The sequence below is a fragment of the Calypte anna genome, chromosome 15, assembly GCF_003957555.1.
Source record: "Calypte anna isolate BGI_N300 chromosome 15, bCalAnn1_v1.p, whole genome shotgun sequence".
Classification (NCBI taxonomy): domain Eukaryota; kingdom Metazoa; phylum Chordata; class Aves; order Apodiformes; family Trochilidae; genus Calypte; species Calypte anna.
Genome location: NC_044261.1, coordinates 1,273,073 through 1,287,483, shown reverse-complemented (window position 1 = coordinate 1,287,483; position 14,411 = coordinate 1,273,073). Strand labels below are relative to the sequence as shown.

Sequence of the window (14,411 nt, the reverse complement as noted above, 5' to 3'; positions counted from 1 at the left end):
GCTGGCTGATGCCTTCCAGGTCCTGCTTGAGGGCTCCTCCCCAGTCCTGTGACACAGTGTCCATGCCATGGACCCTTCCTCAGTCTTGTTGTGGGTGAAAGTGGTTCTGCCTGGAACAGTTTGATTTGTTTTGGCATCCCAAGCTGCCTCCCAGGGAACGGCACCACGTTCCCAGTGTCTGTGGGAGGAGCAGCTTTTATTGCTTTCATGGTTGGATTTTGGTGCTTGGCAGAGGAGCCTGGAGCAGTTCAAAACTTAAAGCAGAGCAATGGGTTTGTTGCCTTGGGGGTTCATGTACTGAGCTGCTGCAACATTGTCCAGGGTGGTGTAGGTGGTGTAAAGGCCAGTGACCTGCAGGTCTGAGCAGGAGTGCTCACTGCCACTGGAGGCTGGGGTGAGGCCAGGGGTGCCCAGGTCACAGTCTGAGAGGTGGAGTGGGGAGTTGCTGAAGGCACCCAGGGTATCAAGGCTGAAGCTGTCATCTTTCATGTCCTCCCATATGTTACCTTTAAAAGATGAAATTCTGGTCACAGCAACGCGTCCACCCGCCCAGGCTTTGGGCAGGGGGGGTCAGCCCACAGCATGCTTGGGTTGGAAAAGGTCTTTAAGATCATGGAGTCCAACCATTAATCCTGCACTGCTAAAGCCACCACTCAACTGTGTCCCTCAGCACCCCCTCTCCATGGCTTTTAGCTCCCCCCAGGGATGGTGACTCCACCACTGCCTTGGGCAGCCTCTTTGGTGTTGACAATCCTTTCAGCAGAGAAATTTTTCCTAACACCCACTCTAAACTTTCCCCCCTGAGCACCCTGGTTCTGTGTTCAGTGACTGCCTGATCACACAAACCCTGCCCTCCCCTGCCCCCCCCTTCCTTTTCCCTTACCTTGCAATGCAAAATCCATGATGCTTGGGTCGAGAGCATCCACCTCAGTGCTCATGTCTGCTGTCACGTTGGGGAAGTCCGGCGGTGCCCGGCCCAGGGGGTGGTGGGGCAGAGGGCTGTGGGTCATGTCAGGCAGGGTGTGGAGAGGAGGGGTCTGTGCAGGGGCTGGGGAGTCAGGGGTGATGCGAGCCTGGGTCTGGAGCTGGTGGTGCAGGGACTGCAGTGAGAGGGTCATGATGGGCTGGGGCTGCAGCTGGGAGACGGAGATGCGGCCGTGGGCTGCTGCCATGTGGCTCAGGGTGGAGACCTCGGGCTCTGCCTGCTTGTTGGGCCTCCTGCAGCTCTCAGGTCTGTCTGTGATCAGCTTGTCCAGCTCCTCTGCACCAGCCACACCCATTCCCAAGGAAGAAAAGAGAGAGTTTCACCCCTTTGGCTGGGTGTTTCGCTGTGTTCGCTGCTGCCATCCCACGAGGTGCAGCACGGGAGGCAAACCTTGGCTGAAGAGATGTTCCCACCAGTGTCCCACAGAGCAAACAAACCCCCACTGCAGGCAGCTGACCCACAGCCACAGGACCAAACACCCCCAGTGGGTCACCTGCTGACAGGGATACTCTGAACTCTGCTTGTGTCTCAGGGTCACACGAGAGACTCCTGACACTTCCCCCAGCACTTTCCCTTTTTAAGCAAAGGAGAACATAATTTATCATCAATTGCATGTTTTGCAGCAAAAACCTTCAGTTGTTTGAGCTCCTGAGAGCTTCAGTAATGTGTCTTTGCAAACAAGAAGGGGGGAAGTGTGAGTAAGAAGAGTTTTGCAAAGTAGAAAAACTGCATTAAAACGTGGCACTATAAATACTGACACTGGAGGCAGCAGAACTCCTCAGGAGGCCTTGGATAGGTTAGCACAGGGGAACAAGACAATTCATTTGGAAGCTTGCACTGAGGGCCCCCCAAATATCTGCCAGCTCAGGTGCCTCCTCCTGCTGTGGTGTGTCACCCTGCCACACAGCCAGGGACTTAATTCAGAGCAGAGCAGGGGGGGTTCAGCCCCAACCTGCTCTATTTAATTTCTTAACTTCTTTCACACATTCCTGGCCCAGGAGCCATTTCCCCTCCTTGCTGGCAGCAGAAGTGTACTGGTAGCCCTACCTGGGTTAGCCATGCTCCTGTGAATGGCAGCCAAGTCCTTCCTCTTCCACTTCTGCATCTCCTCCTCCATCTTGTCGATCTTGGCAGGGTTGAGAGCCCAGAGGCAGCCCTTGCGGGAGGTGCCGCTCAGTTTGTTCTCCACCTTCTCAAAACACTTGTTGAGGGAGAGGTTGTGGCGTACAGAGTTCTTCCACCCATCTGGGGCTGTCTGGAGGAGGCAGGAGGGGGGCAGTGAAATAAACCCTGAGCAAAAGAGTTGCTCCCAGCTGCAAGGTCTTGCCTTACCTTGAAGTAGGGGAAGTGTTCCTTCATGAAGCTGTAGATCTCGCTCACCGGGAGGCTGCCTGTTTTGCTGTTCTTCAGAGCCATGGCAATCAAACAACTGCAGGGCAGAGACAGAGAGGGAATGACAGCAGAGGGGGTGGCCTTGGCCATCACAACCCTTCCCAGCAACAGCTGGCTGAGGGTGGGGTGACGTTTGCCTTCTGGTTTAGCAACAGCTGGATGCAGGTGGGGTGACCGTTCTCAAGTGCTCAGGAGTCACCCTGGGATCCTACAGGTTTTCCTTCTCCCTGCTGCTACCCTATCTCCACACCACTGCCCAGGAATGCTTCTCCATTCCTGCTACCTCCCAGAGGCAGCTTCCAGAGTGGTCCTGAGCCAGATGATGGGATTTTGATTCGAAAGGAACCAACAGTGTTGTCCCAACACAATGAGCTGCCCTGCTCCCTACTCACTCACCTGTAGGAGTAGATGGGTTTGGGATAATGCTTTGGATGCAGTTCTTGGGCAGAGTGAGGAGCCAGGCGTGGCTGAGGATAGTGGGGCTGGGACCCATAGGATGTGTTGTAGATTGCTGCTGGGTGACACTGTGTGCAGAAGGAAAAGAAGGAAAATGTTGGATACAAAATGTCCGTGGGCAGGTAGGTTCAGGGCTATTTTCTTGCTTTCCTTTTATAACAGCTCTAGGTAGGATTTTGGAAGGCACTTCAAGACCCAGACCACAGGGAAATAGCAGTACCTGCTGCGTGTTCTGTGCTAGGGCAAACACTTGCTGTGAGTGAGGAAGAGGGAAGAGCTGCTGCTGTGTTTGTAAACCAGGAGATGGCTGCCCAGCCACGGCATACGGGCTCATCTGCTGAGAGAGAGACAACAGGCATGGCAGTCCCCAAATGACCAGCACCTTTTCCTAAGCAGTGTTGCAGTAATGACCCACTGAACCTTACGTTTGTTCCATGTGTTGAAATGGAATTCAGGCCCAGGATGCCCTGTGGCAGGCTGGCCTGGACATGAATCATTGCTCCAGGGGCTCCTGTGGAGTGCATGCTGCTTGCCACGGGACCTGTGTTGGAGAAAGCAAAGGCAATGAATGTTCTCCTGAAAGTCCCCTTCAGAAATGAGAGCTGGCATTTGTCCTTAATAGACACCCTTGAAGGCAGCTAAGCTGTGGAGTGGATAATCACACCTCTCAGTGCCTTTCCATCCCCAAAGAACCCAGAGCATTTCACAATTTGCAAAGATGACATCAGCTGCTTCTGAAAGTTGCTATGCAGGGAATGAAAGATGACAGCTGTGGAACAGTCCACAGCCTGGTTACAGCCACAGCATCTTACAAAAGGAAGAAAAAAAATTAAAATGAAAAAAAAACCCCAACATATTCAGCACTGTCTGTGCTCTACAGCAAGCAGGAGGATGCCCTGAGCTCTCAGCAGAACATCTCAAGTGTGTTACCTAAAGGATGGTCAGAAAGGAAAGCAAGGCCTTGGGTGAACACACACTGTGAGGCTGTGTGAAGCAAACAGGTGTAGGGCAAATGAGATACTCCTAATTTTATCAGTGTTGAAACAAATGAGAAAGACTAATTACCTAACTTCAGGGCTGTTAGAAACCCCTGAAGTGCAAGGCTTTAAATGCCTTGACCCAAGTTCATACAGCAAGGCACCAGCACTACCTGGAGCAGAAGAGGCAGTGGGATGCTCAGATCTTTGCCTCCTGCCCAGCAAGAGCAGAAGACAAGAGGCTCCAGGTCTTCTGTCAGGAAGTGAAATGGAATCCACTGATAGGAAAGCTATTCTGGGGGGGAGGGAAGGGGGAGGAAGAGAGGCAGCAGCAGGCTGTGCTGTTTGAAGAGCAGTTATTTAACTCCTAACAGTTCACCTGTCTGTTGGAGCATCGTGCTCTGGGCACCAAGGCTGAAATCCATTCTTCCACTGGCCATCTGCTGCAGCCGAGGGACATCAACAGATGTCAGCCATGACAAGGACTGCAAGTCACTGGGGAGGTCATCTTCCCTCAGCTGGGAGGGGTCAGAAGCTAAGAGTCTGCAAAACAGGACAAAAGGTTAGCAGAGATGCTGCTGCACTGTCCCCTGGTGAAATGGGAAAGGAGTGGGATGCCAGAGCTCCCCTAGGGCAGGAGGGAATTCCCTCTGCAGGATCCAGAGGTGACCTCTGGTCTCACTGCTGGTTCCTGCTGCCCTTCACCTCATCACATGAGCCTCCCTCCATCTGAAACCTTTTGGGTTAGCAAACTTCTTGTGTGGTGTTTGCAGGGAAAGGAGGTGTGAGAACGGGGAAGAGAAACTGCCCAGAAATGAAACCAAAGCTGATTTGTTTTCACATCAGTCAGAAATCTGTGCTTGATCCTCAAGGACCAGGGAATCCTGGTGAGGAATTTCCCTGCCACTGCATCCTCTTGGTGGGACAGATCAGCTGAGAGCTTCTGCATAAAGAAAACCTTAGAGCATGAACTGGGGATCTCCTCCATTCAGGTTTATGAAGTTATTGATACTTAACAAAGAACCATGAAGCATAGGAAACAACTTTTCAGGCAGTTTTTGGCATGGAAAAGGCTCAGAATTCAAAGCTGGTGACTTAAGCAGCATATCCAGTGGTTTAAATCTTCCTTTTTGACAGATTCTGCATGCTCCTACCTGATTTATTCTTTTCTGATAGAGTGTGTGGTAAAAAAAAAAAAAAAAAAAGTGAAACATTGGAATATATTTACAGCACTCAGAAATTCCTGTGAGGTCAAAACTTCCATGAAATTCAGTGACAGAACTGCTGCAAAGGAAGGGCTAAGATGCTTTTCTCACAGAACTCATGGATAAAGCAGGGATTAGAAGATGTCAGGAAGTTATCATTAGATGCTCAGGGTAAACCCAAAGGGATCCAGGTCTGGGGAAGCATCTTTTTCTTTTGGTAGAACCAAGTTTAGTTGGATGGGGTTGATTTTGCTTCCAAATCAAAGGCTTTCAAGTGCTCTCTCCTGGCAGTGGCCAAGTCAGCTGTGTGGTACTGATGTGTTTGCTGCCAAATGACAATGCAGAAACCTTACAGAAATCTGGCCTCTTGCTGGCATCTTTTATGTTCTATACAATCCCAAAACAGCATAAAAGACCCAGGCAGAACTCTAGTGCCTGGCAGCCCAGGAGCTTTCAGCTCCACTATTCATGACACCAAGAAACCTGTATCAAAGTTCCTTAAACTATTATCTGGGAGATCTTGCAAGCAGACTACACTTTATTTGTTTGCAAAAAAAGATTTGGAGGAGATGGAAAAAAACCCAAACAAAACCAAACCAACACACCACCAAGAGCCAAAAGCTCAAATCCTGGCCAAAACCCCCATCTCCAGCTCTCCCTCCCAGCCTGCCCTCTTTTCTTTTCCCTACTGTAGTTATAGAGCAATAATTAGCATTGCCATGGTTACAGCTCTTCAGTGATTTTGTGAGGCCTGGGGGTTAAATCCATAAAAAGGACACGATCAGGTGACAGCTCTGCTGGGCTGCAGATTGGCTGGGTTGGAAGTAAACAGGGGAATGAAATGATTTGAAAACTGGGCAGGCTCATGTCCCTTCCAACAGTTGGGCCCATTCAAGGGGAAGCTGAGAACCCATTGTGTGGCCAACGACTGCCCAGTGGCACGTGGCCCCCATTGTTTTGGGGATTCCTGCTTAATTGTTTCTTCCCCCCCCCCTTCCCTCTTCCCTTCCCTTTCCTTTCCTCCTCTTTTTGTTTTTTTTTTCCCCCAAACTTCACATTAATCTGCCTGCATGACAGCCGACACACAGCAGACATCCAGATGCCATCTGGCACCCCGGGTCCTGCCAGCCCTCCCAGACAAGTCACCTCCTCCAACACCCCCGGGGGTCAGGGGGGCTCTGGGGTCAGCACCCAGCACACACGCTGCCTGTCAGCTCCTCCAGACACCCCCTGACCCCACACCTCCCTCCCAGCAGCTCAGCAGCCTCCCTGCCTCCAGCTTTGCTTGGAAAACGGGGCTCCAGGGAGACCTTGGAGCACCTTCCAGATCCTGGAGCTGGGGAAGGACTTGGGAGAAGGGGCTGGAGGGGGCTCCAGGGAGACCTTGGAGCACCTTCCAGATCCTGGAGCTGGGGAAGGACTTGGGAGAAGGGGCTGGAGGGATGGGGGTGAGGGGAATGGGTCTGAACTAGAAGAGGAGGGATTTAGGAGAGAGATTTGGAGGAAATCTCAGGGGTGACAAGCTATAGGACAAGGGGCAATGGTTATAAACTGAAACAGAGGTTGTATTCTTATATAAGAATAGATATTCTTATATATTCCTATATTCTTCCTTAAATATCAGGAAGAATTTTGTCACTGTGAGGGTGACAGGGCTCTGGCCCAGGCTGCCCAGGGTGGGTTTGGAGTCTCCTTGCCTGGAGACATTCAAAGCCCACCTGGAGGTGTCCCTGTGTGACCTCCTGCAGGTCACCCTGCTCTGGACTCCATCAGCTTTCGATGTCCCTTCCAACCCCTCACTTTCTGTGATTCCATGGAATTCTTCCCTGTGAGGGTGCTGAGACAGCTGTCCTGTGTGACAGGCAGCAGCATTAATGATGCAGGGGAAAAAATGTCTATTTAACTAAAAGAAAATACTTCACATTTAAGGATTATTCTCCAGGCTGTCTCCAAAACCGATGCTGAAATTCCATGTCCTGTCAAGAAGGTGAATCTGCCTCAGGCATGGCCATTGCTGCCCTGCTTGCTGTTCTGAGTGCCCAGGTATTTTCTCTCTCTATATATATTGTGTATATATATATATATATATATATAAAAGTGCCCAGGTATTTTCTGCAGCATAATCACTGCTTATCTCACAGCAGACAGGCTCCAGGTGTCTCCTGCTTTTAGTGAAAAAATGCTGACCTAACAGTCTCTGGGAAGTGAGCAGTGCCCAGTAATAGCTGGCATTTTCATCTCACGGGGTGCAAGCTTTCTGAGCTGAAAAATCAGGTCAGCTCCAAACACCTGAGTTCACTCTCCCACATTGCATCTGCTTGGATTCTGTTCCCCTCCCAGCACCTTTTCCCTCTCACGTTTGAAGCAAAACTTGAGGGGTCAGAGCTCCTGCCTGGAGCTGGGTGTTCACAGCCCCTGGCACAATGGGGCACTGTGGTAAAAGCAGCCATTTCCTTTCAGTGCATGTAAATGAGATAAATAGTGATACCCTGTAATTAATGCACCCTACTGAAAATGTCCCCAGCTGCACACTGCCCAGGGCTCTCTGTCTGCTCCTGAGCCACCAAACACCTCTGAAGGAAAGGTTACACTCACACCAAGTGTGTTGCAAACATGATATTATTTTTAAGGGTGTGGTGGAATTTTGCAACTCTGGTTTTATCCTTCTCCTTTCAAGCCTCTGCAGGAAAATGCCTTTCTGTCCCTAGGTGTTGCTGTCCTAGATGGGCACCTGGGGTAGTCACAAATCCCTGGGATGCTGGGGATGTTTTGCTTTCTGCTCCAGCATTGCTGCCCAAGCTTCCAAAGAGCTGGATCTCAGGTGGTTCCTCAGCACAGAAACCACTGCCAAGGTGAGCTGTCTGCTTCTCCATTTACCAGTCCTCTGGTGTGGTGAGTGTGTCCCTGGAGGCTGGGAGGACAACTCTTCAACAGCATCAGAGAACAGTCTGCCAAAAAGAAATTTAAGACTAAAGGCCAGCTGGGGAATGATGAGCACACCTTAAGGTACTTGATCTCCAGATAGTTTGGCCAATAACTCAGTGCTTGGGGTTAGGATTTAGTGTGCAGAGCCACATGTTTCCATGCACTGTTCCCACCTTGAGGACTCTGCTCTGGAAGCTGTCCCTGCAAGACCTGAAGGTGATGGATGCTGCAGGGTCAGTGCAGTGCTGCAGCTTGTCCCAAACCTCACTGTTATGCACAAAAGTCAGACCAAAAGATTGCAGGTGCCCTTGGCATGTTCAGCTTCCACCACAGATTTGTCTCTCACCCAGTGAACGATTTCTGTCACCACTGCCAGCTCTGACACCTCAGCTTTCTGCCTGTGCTGAAGCCCTACAACTGTTCAGCAAACAGGAGCAAACAGTTTGCAGTGGTTTGTCTGGTGTGAGTGAGAATCAAACAGGCAGAGTCACAAGAAAACCTCTTTGGAAAGTGATGAGAAACTGTTTTTTCTTGTCTGGGCTTACCTAGTGCCCTGCAAACAGCCACAGTGGTTCCTAAAACAACACAAGAAAAGCTCCTCACCCCTCTGCTCTCCTCCTCACCCCTCTGCTCTCCTCCTCCCTTCCCTCCACCTCTTCTCCCACCCTTCCAGGGACTTTGCTCTTGGTTCTCTTTCCCACTCCCATCTCTCTCCTCTCTGCCTCTTCACTAGGTCTTCTGTCTGGTTCCTCTTTGCCTCTTGAAGGCACCCACCCCCAAACCACCAGCTCACCTTTCTTCTCCCTGCCTTAAGCTCTCTGAGGACTTTCTGGCCTTGCTGGAAATAAGAACAGAAACCAGGCAGCTTCCCAGGGACAAGCAGGAAGTCCCTCCTCAGCTACAGCTCATGAAACTTTGGATTACAGGAATCAAAACGAGTGAGGAAAAAGCAAATAACATGATTACCCTGTCAGGTCTTGCTGTTCTCCTTTTCTTACACCATGGTTCAGCAGAGAAGATTATTCTCCAGAAACCTCCTGCACTAACAGAGCAGGCTGGAGATGTGCTCCTGGAGACTTTTATACACTTCAGCTCCAAGTTTCACAACCCCTCATTACATCATTGTGCTATGGGATGAAGGCAAACTGCATTACAAGTGACCTACATGATGTGCTTAAGCCCAAGAGGAAGTCAGCAGCTCCCAGCCTCGCTCCCTGCTCAGCTTTACTCGCAGAACCATCCTGAGGGGCAGATTTGCCAAATGCAGCCAGTATCTGACCCTGCAATTTCTTTAAAAAATGACAAAAACCAAACCTGTGGCTGATGTCAAAATAAGCTCCTCCTTCATGTAAAAATACATTGAAGTACCTGGTCCTACAGGAGTGTTTTCTGTTAAAACCAGGAGCATTATCTACCTGGGAAGGGTTTTTTTTTCCTTTAGTGTTGCTTCAGCTGCTGTTTATTAGCACTGAACTGGTTTGCTTGCCTGGGATCTTCTGTACTCATTTACTCCAGTGCAAAGGGAATATAAAATACACTTTTGTTGTATATAAAATACCCCCTTAACCCTTGTTTTGCACTGCTGTAAGAATCCATCCCAGTGCCACCACTTGCTGCTGCCCCCATGCAGCAGTTCTGCTTTCCACGTGCAGGAATCTTTTGAGATGGGTGAAATAGGAGCAAGGTACCCTGAGAACCTGTGGCCTCCCAGGACTGCTGAAAAACTCCCAATTCCTTTCCAAGTTCCATGTTTTGGAGGGGAAGTCAAGCACTGCCCACCAGGCATGACAGGAACTCTCTTGTGTTCCCACTGGAGGCAGAGGAGCTGTGAGCCTCCAGTACAAACCAGTCCTGCCCATCCCTGCCTCTGTCCTCAGGAGGTTTTTAGGGAAGAAGGGCCACAATTTTTTATTACTCCAGAAGAGCACATTTCAGGAACTGCACAGGAAACAGCTGAGCTAATCCACTTAAATGAATCCACACTGGCCTGAGTTTGACTGATTCCTAGGAGGTTTCTCACTTTTTTTTTTTTTTAAAGGATGAAGCAACTCCTGAGATGAAATTCCTCCAGCTCATGGAGTCATTATCTGAGTCCCTGTCAGGCACACAGGGTGCCAAGGCAATGGGCACTGACATTTTCTTCAGGAGCAATCACAGTTTTGTTAGCTATGCATTTCTAACCTTTTTTCTGCAGAAATTCTGCCTTCAAGCAAACCCCATCCACCCATCCCCAGTGCTCAGGAGTCCTCAGCTGGAGTTTGCTCTCCAGAAACCCAAGTGCAACACCAGATGTGAGAGGAAAAATGTCCTGGGTGCCACCAGGGGACAGACCTCTCACCCCCTTCACCCCTGTGATGCTGCCATGTCCAGAAAACCAGGAATACAGTGGGTGCTGCTTTATGTGTCCTTGTTTCTTAATCCAATTTTAAGCTAAACTCTGCTAGCATGAAGTAATTACAGCAAAAAATTAATCTGATGAGCTAATGAATATAGACTGATTTTTTTTTAAGAATCAGAGGGACAATGAAGGTGGGGTGAAGGAGGATATAGCCTGCTAATACACTGAATAATTAATGACTGAATAACAACTTCTGATCAAAAATATATCTATTTCAAACTGAAATCCCCTTTGATCTCCTCTTGCACTGGTTATGTACATTAAATTAGACTGCAAGAAGATAGATTGCAGCTTTCAGTTAAGAATATTGCTTAAAAGACCCCAGATTTCCATGAGCTTTGTTGCTCCAAGCCCACAGGAACTCTCCACTGATGGAGCAGCCTTGGAATGGGCTGCTGGAATTCACACAGCTTTGTGCTGAAATAGCCACCATGGCAAAGGGAACTTGGAGTCTGGCTATTGCTTTGATCATCAAAATATTTACACTGAACCAGCATGATAGATTATTAATTATCATTCATAAGAATACAGTGTTAAGGGCTTAAAAAAAACCCCAAACCCACTGTGTTACAATTCTCTGCTTTTGTCCCCTGAAATGTAAAATGAACTCACTGGAAATATTTGCCCCTGTGACAATGATAAAAATATTGGGAGTATTTCCTTTGGAATCTGCTAACATGAAGCTTTATTTTGCACTGGCAGCCAAGCAGTGACAGTGCCATAAAGCCAGAGAAGATATGGCAGCAGAGAAGATATGGTGGCCCTTAATCATTCCTGGGGAGTAGGATGCTTTACACCCCCCAGCTGCATCAGTGGAGGAGATAGTTGTCTAAAATCATTTTTTCCATGGTGCAAACAATCCCTGGGCTTTGCATAACAGCCTCATCCTCATCACTCTCTGCTACATCAAATTTACTGTAGGTGCTTTGGAATTCAGAGCTCTGCTAAAATCAGGGATTTTTTTTTTTTTTCCTCAACTATTAAGAGAAAAAAAAAAAAAAAAGAGAGAAAGCTCCCATCATTTCAAACTGTAAGCATCAGCTGCATGAGGACTTCTAGGTGTTTGCTGATCTGCTCCCTGCTTACACACCCAGCCTCTCCCTCCCTCCCTCCCTCCCTTTTTGGTGTTTCCTCCCTGACACTCACAGGAAAAGCCTCCTTGGTCTCCTGCAAGTCCAACTGTCCCATTGAAAGATTCCAAGTGAGACAGAAGAGTATTCTCAGCACAGCCCCAGCCTCCCACTCACTAATTGGAGGCCATTCCCCATTTTGTGGAGCCTTGATGCTCCCCCATGGAGAACTCAGGACTCTGGGTTCCAGTCTTGGACTGTGGTGACAGCAGGAGAGTAAACAGAGCTGATAGAATTTGACAGGTCTATTCTTTTCTTAAAATCATTCAGTCTAAAAGATTTTCTTTTACATAATCCAAAGTGTTTTCTCATGAAGTAGGACAAATACTGCTCTGCATTTATGGTGCAGTTCAGATTTTCTGCACCTTTATCAGAATTTGCCACTGTTAAAGGAGGTCAAATAATTCAGTTTATAGCTGCCTTAGGGAGACTGCAAGTGTGCTAAAAAACTGTGGAGAACTGGGATCTTTGAGTTCAAAATGTTTAACAGAGAACTGAAATTAGCTTTTAAATGCAGCTGACTTCTGAATAAAAGAAGAAATCCTCACAATTCCTTTACAGGCAGCCAGAAAAATCCTGTCTTCCTCCCCCCCAAAAGAGTGGTTTTCTGCAGCCCTGAGTCAAAGAATAGTTCTCTGCATTAAAAAGGTCTTTGTTAAGGTGCTGTGTTCTTCAGGGCACTGAAGACACAGACTCAGAGGTCCCCAGAAGCCTCTCTCATGCACACCCTTCATTAAATACTGAATAATTCCTTTACAAATATTTACACAGCCAACAAAAACGCCCGGAGCAAACAGGGCTTTAATAAACAGCAAAACAGAGCTCCACAAACCTTTTCCCCCAGTTGTTCAGAGAATAACAAATCACTTGTTGAGCTGCAAGAGGCTGCAGTGCAGTGTCTGTGTTCTGAAGAGAGGAGGGTGATCCAGGAGTCCCTACACTGACCACTTCTACCCCCAGAAATGGGTGAAAACACCCCCAGGCTGGGAGGAAGGTCATAATCTCTTACTCCTCATTTTAAAACTAGAATACAGATGATTTTTTTTTAATTTTTTTTTACTGTGGGAACTGGACTGTGTTCTGCTATTCTGTATTTCTTGGGACTTTGCATCATGTGACAAGATGTAACCTAAGTTAACCCAGAGCACTGTAATTCATGCAGAACTGTCCCCTGACTCCCAACAAAGCTTTTATAAATCACAGGTAAATTACCCAAGGTTTGGCAAATCCAGGTTTGTCCCCACTGATATTAGAAGATCTCTGACAGAAGTCAGGGCTCTGGAGCACTGCAGCAATACTTGTTTTAATGAAAAGCTCCTCTAGTGCCAATCACACTTGATTTAACCTCTCTCTGACTGCTTCATAACAATACAAAATGTGATCTGAAAAGGAACTTTTAGATGAGTATTATTTAGCAAGAATACCCTTTTCTGGCAACATTCATACAGTGGAAAGAGTTTACTAGAGTCAACCCGTGGCTTTGAAACATCAAACATCATTTAAACAGGAAAGTTTCTAGGTAAGCAATGCATAGCAACTGATCAACAGTTTAGAGATGAAACTGAGAGAAATGATGCAGTTAACTTTTGGGTTTGTTTGTTTGTTGTTGTTTTTAAGAAAAAGAAAGGCTTTCAATACGCCAAGGGATTTATTTTTAGGAAATAACAAGAAAACAAACCCCAGTTAGCAGGCTGTGAGAGGGCAGTGAGCATTTTTTTGTTTTTGGTTTGTTTTGGTTTATTTGAAAGGGATAAATGCCTCACCTGTACTCCTGTGGCGGGTGGTGGCTTTGCCCTGAATTCCTAAGGATTCCTGACATTCTGGCCGGGATCTGGCTCTCTATCATCTCCTGGGAAGAGCAGAGGAGGCGGCGGTCAGGCCCCAGTAGCTATCCAGCACTTCAGCACCGGCCCCGGCTGCAGAACCACCCCAAAAACACCCGGGCCGAGGAAAAACCAGCCCCGATCTACACCCTGCCCTTCCCCTCCGGGGGCACTGCTTTGATTTGCGCTGTAAAATGTTTTATGGGGTGGGGAGGAAAAATAAAAAAGCAGAGAGCGGGCACATTGCCCCCGGTGGAAGGGGATGTGCGGGGGGATGCACGGCGGGGCAGCTCGGGGGCCGGTACCGGAGTCGCTCCCGTCTCGGGGCTTCCCCGCAGCTCCCCAAAAACACCCGCGGAGCATCAGGGAGCAGCGGGCAGAGCTCCGGGCGCTGCCGGGGGGAGCAGAACCCCCCTGCCCGAGCTTTCCCCGACTCCTTCCCGGCGCTCAGCCCGTAGCCAAAGAGGATTCCCCGCACCCCTCCAACCCCGCACCCCCCGGACCAGCGCTGGGTTCTCCTTCCACAAACCTGGCGGGGCCGGGGGGCTCAGGGGGGGGGGCCCGGCCGGAGCTCCGCGGCTGCGGCTCAAGCGCGGCGGGGTCTCCCTCTGAGGAGGGGCCGTGCCGGGCCCGGGGGGGGATGGAGCTGAAGCTGGCCCTGAGGGGGACGGTGCCGGCGGCGGGGCCGGGCTCCAGCCCGGTTTAAATTTCCCTCTCCGGAGCTGTCCAGCCCCGAGCATGCGCGGCCGCGGCCGCCCGCAGGGTCAGGGCCGGGGCAGGGCCGGGGGATGCGCTGCGTTTCCCGGCGTCACCCCCCCAAAAAACCCCCCTCCCCTCCAGCCCCCGCCCCCGGGGGACCCTGCTATGGGGCGGGGGAAAGGGATGGGCAGGGGAATTAAAGGAAAAAAAAAAAAAAAAAAAAAAAAAAAAAAAAAAAAAAAAGGAAAAAAAAAAAAAAAAAAAAAAAAAGAGGGGAAAAAAAAGAGAAAAAAAAAAAAAGGCACCACAAAAATCCCTCCTTTACCAACCAAACTCCGACAAAACAAAAATAAAACAAAAAATCCCCCAAACTTCTCGTAACTTTACAGAAAGCAGAGGGAGACCCACCCAGGGCACCCGC

At 49.2% G+C, this 14,411-nt stretch overlaps 1 protein-coding gene across 1 annotated transcript; it reads right to left on the bottom strand.

The window, feature by feature from the left end:
- Nucleotides 1-255: 255 nt before the first annotated feature.
- Nucleotides 256-13,314, bottom strand: FOXN4 (forkhead box N4). Its single transcript, XM_008493854.1, has 9 exons — nucleotides 13,232-13,314; nucleotides 4,190-4,353; nucleotides 3,259-3,374; nucleotides 3,054-3,167; nucleotides 2,774-2,901; nucleotides 2,318-2,414; nucleotides 2,033-2,240; nucleotides 884-1,261; nucleotides 256-506 (listed from the first exon to the last, which is right to left on the bottom strand). Exons 1-9 carry the CDS (start codon nucleotides 13,312-13,314, stop codon nucleotides 256-258), a joined length of 1,539 nt encoding a protein of 512 aa, XP_008492076.1.
- Between the last annotated feature and the right edge of the window lie 1,097 nt (nucleotides 13,315-14,411).